The sequence below is a fragment of the Centroberyx affinis genome, unplaced genomic scaffold (genome assembly GCF_046629955.1).
Source record: "Centroberyx affinis isolate AG114_WGS23_722 - 3 ecotype Tasmania unplaced genomic scaffold, CSIRO-AGI_Caff_v1 ptg000524l_1, whole genome shotgun sequence".
NCBI classification, from domain to species: domain Eukaryota; kingdom Metazoa; phylum Chordata; class Actinopteri; order Beryciformes; family Berycidae; genus Centroberyx; species Centroberyx affinis.
In genome coordinates, this window is record NW_027279173.1 from 55,001 (window position 1) to 60,446 (window position 5,446).

General features: G+C 47.2%; 1 protein-coding gene across 1 annotated transcript in view; it reads right to left on the reverse strand.

Moving 5' to 3' along the window:
• LOC139642802 (RNA binding protein fox-1 homolog 3-like) overlaps positions 1-4,574 on the reverse strand; it is a gene marked incomplete at its 3' end in the record, with an annotated part of 57,103 nt that extends 52,529 nt beyond the window's left edge. Inside the window, exon 1 of the mRNA XM_071517828.1 lies at positions 4,485-4,574. Coding sequence (XP_071373929.1) covers positions 4,485-4,574 — 90 coding nt within the window. The remainder of the gene's footprint in view (positions 1-4,484) is intronic.
• Between the last annotated feature and the right edge of the window lie 872 nt (positions 4,575-5,446).

Genomic DNA, 5,446 nt, shown 5'->3' on the forward strand with positions numbered 1-5,446 from the left:
CGGGAGACCGCCAACCTGAATCCTTCGATATCTAAAGTCCCCACGAATAGCGGCGCTCTGGGGAGGCGGGATCAAGGCCTGAAGCGAGGGGGAAGTGTGTCGCGAGTATTCCCAGTCCTCCCCACATCCCTCCCCTTTGCCCAGATGTGCGCACAGAGGGAAAGGGGGGGGGGGGGGCGGGGGGTTCGCACCGACGACACACATAGGAGTCGGTTCCAGTACAGTCAAAAGAAAAGAGATCAGTGTGAGGAGGAGGAGGAGGAGGAGGAGGAGGAGGCCGCTGAAACCAGAGAGCCCGGGCAATTCCTCCCAGGCTCCTCACAGGATTCACCGGCATAAAGGGATCGCCTTTTATAGGTGGGCAGACCATCCAGAGCGATATCCAAACCATGTACAGTGGAGGGGGAAATTCAAAACAGCCCCGACCGAAGAAGCCACAAAAAAGAAATCAATAGATATAACAATAACAATAGACATCAGCGCGGCGGAATGTCGTGATAGAAAATCCAATTACAAATCAAAGGAAGCAATTTTAGAAAACGAGAGATCTCGAGATAAGTCCGAGGCAAAAAGAGGGAGAGAGAGAGAGAGAGCGAGATGTGAGACATGAAGACAATAACCACTGCTGGTTTTCCTCTTTAGACATAAGTAACGCCCTGCTTTTCACTGAACAGCATCGTCTTAGATAATAGAGTTACATTTACGAGCATTGCCATATGCCCACCCAGTGCCTGGTAAATAGAAAATCCATGAGATGCCACGCTTTTATGGCTATAAAGACAGCTACTAACTACCATGAGCAAACCTGAGCTACCCCGTCAGCTTGTACCATAAATATATTTATACCTTAATACCGGCCTACAGCAGTGAGCATTGCATCCCGTAAAAGCCTCACCATACTGTAATTCATAACTCTCTCAATATCCAGCGCCATAACTCATGAAATGAGGCACTACAATACAAATTGACGGTAGAAGAAAAGTGACATCATCCTGCGGATGAAGCCGGCACCCCATGTGGTACGGGGAGAGAGAGAGAGGCCCCCCGAAACTCTCCCTGTCGGGGAGAGAAGCAGCCCTTCAGCCTGACAAAAAAAAGGCAGCGGTGGTATGATACTGCCATTTTTTTTGTAATCAGAAGCCCACAGTTCTTCCACCACACCACAGGGAGTCTCTCCTTGTGTTAATGAAAACAAACATTTAGCCGGGATTTATACACGCCGCAGCCAACTACAAAGAGCATCAAAGCAAACTGCCTGGGAACGCACACCCAAACACTGCTGCACACAAATAAAGGCAAGGTATGCTTCGGTAATCTTTTATGTAATAAACTCCTGTCTTCCTGTGATATCATGCGGCGCCATGTTCACACATAATAAGCAAAGCTGTTCAGAGCCCAACTTAATACAGTGTCTTATTTGAAATGCAAACAAACTGCGAGGCAGAGGCTATCACCTCAATCTATTCCCCTTCTGTTCTCTGGCTGTCATCTCACACAGGCCGGCGCTGCATCCCCGCACTGTGGCAAGGAGGGGGGGGGGGGCAGAGGTGCGGGGGATGCGGGGAACACGGACAAGCTACAAAAGACGGGGGATCCGGGAGGAAAAAAGGAGGGGAGAGAAAAAAAAGAAAAAGAAAAGAAAAGCGGCCAAAGTGTGATTCAGTGGATTGTTTCCCTTTACAACGCTGCAGGGCGAGGATCTGCCAGAAAAAAAAAAAAAAAAAAAAAAAAAAAACTCCAGATACAATAAAGAAGAAAAGAAGACATAAGGCAGAAAAGAAAGCAGCATATTAGAAGTTTCCAATTCAGGTCTGTTTCGGTCCGTCTTGGACTTAAAAAAGAAATTTGCTTTGGACACACACATCCACACACACACACACACACCCACACACATACATACACACACACACACACACACAACAAGAGGCTTACTGTGCACCCTGAAGATTTGGATGTAACCAGGGATGTAGTGGAGGGTAAACCCACCTAAACTCCGTTCACCCACATTTTTTATTTGTGGGAAAGAGTTTACCCGGCTTTTTTTTAGGCTGACATAAAGCTTTATGTCTGCCTATATCTTCACAGTATACATCGATGTAAGTAGTGTGAAACTGATGTAAGTTATATAAAGGTTGGGTCTTTTAATGGAAAAAAAAAAGCATAAATGAATGCTTTTCTGAAAATATAATTGATTTCGGTTTACATTTGTTTGATGATCGCCAACAGGAGCTTGACCCTCCTTTCTGCACAGAAGCTAAAGTTAAAACTTGCTTTAAAATGAATAAAATGTAGCATACTTTATATTGCAGAATATGCTGAAATGTTTTTACAGTAGCATACATACACATAAAATAAACTTTTAGAACGTGTGTGTATGAGGGAGAGGGAACAATCACACACAAACACACACACACACATTCCTGAGGTCATGAATAAAAGCAGTGGTTCCTTTGGGAAGCTAGCCATGGCTCCTCCACAGTCGGTGTGTGTTTGTGGCACCTGGCTGTCCACATGTCGCCCCCCATCCACCGCCCACCCCCCTACCCCCCCACCTCATCCCCCCCACCCCACCCCCACCCCCACCCCAAGCCCTGCGATGGGGCCGGCCGGCGGGGTGGGCCCACTCTGGACAGATGGGTGGGAGGGGAGAGAGCCATTACCGTGATGGTGTGGAGTGGGGGGTGGTGGGTGTGTGTGTGTGTGTGTGGGGGGGGGGGGGTGGTGGTTAGCAGGATTTAAAAGGAAGAAGCAGGAGGCTTCATCCCGAACCTCACCGTTATTTCACCTCAATCACTGCGGTAACACACTGTTTACTGCAACACATGCTAACAGTAGTAAAAAACAGAATTGGAGAGTCGACCCCCCCCCCTTACACACACACACACACACACACACACACACACACAAACAAGCTGAATTAAAACGTGTAAATAATTCAGGGGATAGATAGGACATGAGCTCTTAAGAGTCACCTTGTTGTTGCCCCCCCCCCCCCCCCCTTCAGAAAATTGCAGTCTTCAGGTTTCACAAAGCAAGGGGATCAGTGACAGAATCAATATACAAAAAAAAAGAGAAAAAAAAAAGGAAAATCAATGTTAATTTACAGTGTACATATAATTATTCAAAGTGTTGTCAGCGGCGGTGATCACCATTAGAGAAATGAAGCTGTATGAGTGAAGAGTTGCTGAATATCAGTGGAAGTTGATCCATTTAGTAAAAGTCAACTTCTGTGAGAAAGGTGCAGTCGGCTATTTCCACAATAAATTAAAAACTTCGCAGTTAGTGTAATTTCAAAGTGTGAAGGAATTATGCATTTCAAGGAACAGATAACTTGAATCTTTTTTTTTTTTTTTTTTTCATTCGTCTGTAATAAAATACAGTGGAAAAAGCCCCCCCCGTTGAAAAAAATCAAAGGCACGTCATGAGAGTGAGGAGCATGGAAAACACACAGCAGCTAAAACTATAAGACGTCGAAATTATCATCGTTCGGATTCACTCACATATTTCACAGGCACAGTCGCACACGTATTTGCTTTCACCTCACCAAGTTGAAATGCACTCAAATTAGGAGGAGGCTTCAGATAGATTTCTTTCACGTAATTTAATGTGCAGTAATGTAACCCTATGTAATGACTACTTAGTGTATTTTCCAGGGGGGGGGGGGGCCTCACAGCTCTCCCTTCCATAATTTAGAGGGGTTGAAATTCGTTTACAGTGTGTCGTTCAGATCCAGGTTAGGGTCAGATTAGGTAATGCATTTAAATATGAGGCAGCAGAGAATTAAGACGTCACATTTGTGCAAAAATCATGGATCGATATAGCAGGCATTTTTTGGACAATTACATTGCATCCCATGCAAGAACGACTAAGGGAAAAGTTGAAATGTGATCATCTTCCTCCTCCATTAAACAAACGTCAAGATGAGGAAGAAAAATGTCTGATTTTTTTTTTTACAACACAACACCCCAAATTGTACTTTTTTTTCCCCCCAGCAAGGGTATCCTCACATCCAGTGGAAAAAGTAGCAGGTATGAACACAACAAAACTATGGAGAAAACATTTCCCCGGCACAGTGAGTCATGAAGCGAGAGATAAACACTGCGTGGCCCTACGTCACTCTCACCGCTAATTCACCGCTTTCATTTCAACTCAAATCTGTGCAAAGCGAAGGGAGGGTGGGTTCAGCCGGGGAGGAAAGAGGGAATAAAGGGAAGGTGGAGGAGGAGGTGGAGGGGGGTTAAGAGAAAAGAGGCGACCCGGAGGATGGGTGAGGGTCAGGGGTTACGGGGGTGAAAGTACTCAGGGAAAACACACACAATGCGAGCGCAATGCTATCACGTGCTGCCGAGCGTACGGAGGAATGAAAGGGGTAAGGATGGAGAGTGAGCGAGCGAGCGAGCATGAGAGAGGGCATGAGAGGGAGAGGGAGAGAGAGAGAGAGAGAGGGGAGAGAGAGAGGGTGACAAAGCGAGCTTCAGTCTTACCTCGGGTAGGTAGAGGAAGGCAGGGGGACACTGGAGGGAGTGAGGTAGCATCCCAGAGCCGGAGAGCAGCAGGCAGCCTGAGTTGGCCATGGAGCTCAGCGTGGGGTAACGGGATGCTTTGCGCATTTAGCAGGGAGATCCTTTCGCTCTACTCTCTTTCTTCCTCTCTCTCTTTCTCTCTCTCACTCTTTCTCTCTCTCTCTCTCTCTGGCTCTGGCTCGCTCACTCCCACTCACTCACTCACTCACTCTCTCTCTCTCTCTCTCTTCCTCCTTCTGGCACAGCGTATCACTTCCTTTATTCTCTCTTTCTCTCTCCAGCCCTGGTCCGTCCCTCTCTCTCTCTCTCTCTCTCTCTCTCCCTCTCTCTCTCTCTTGTTGTTGTTATTGTCTCTCGGTCCTCCTCCTCTTGCCTTTTAAATTAGAATTTCCCTATTGCTGGCTTTTGTGTCTCTATTGAAGTAGATGTAGCACGGCAGCAAGCAGCACGCAGACAATGTGCATGTTCCACCTTTATCACTATTGCTCTCTCTCTCTCTGTGCCTCCCTCTCTCTCTCTCTCTCTCTCTCTCTTCAATGTCTCTCTCTCTCTCTCTGTCTATGTCTCTCTCCCTCTCTCTCACTGTCCCTGGCGCGACTCTGTTTACTTTGAGCGCGATAAAAGCCAACATAAGCATTCAGACACAGAAGGGGAGGTTCTGTGCAAGCCGAGGAGGAGGAGGAGGAGGAGGAGGAGGAGGAGGAGGAGGAGGAGGAGGAGTGAGGAGGGCTAGTGAGAGTGGGAGTGGGGGGTTGTAGATGTGTTATTCTGATGAAGTCCCCGGTGAATTCATACATCAAACGGGGCCGGCTGAATAACAGAGGGGATGCGAATGACATTAGAACAGCTGATCCTGGGCATTAGCACCTCGCGGGACACTGCATGCTGCCTTTTAATTGCAGCCCCCCTCCCCAAACTGCCCC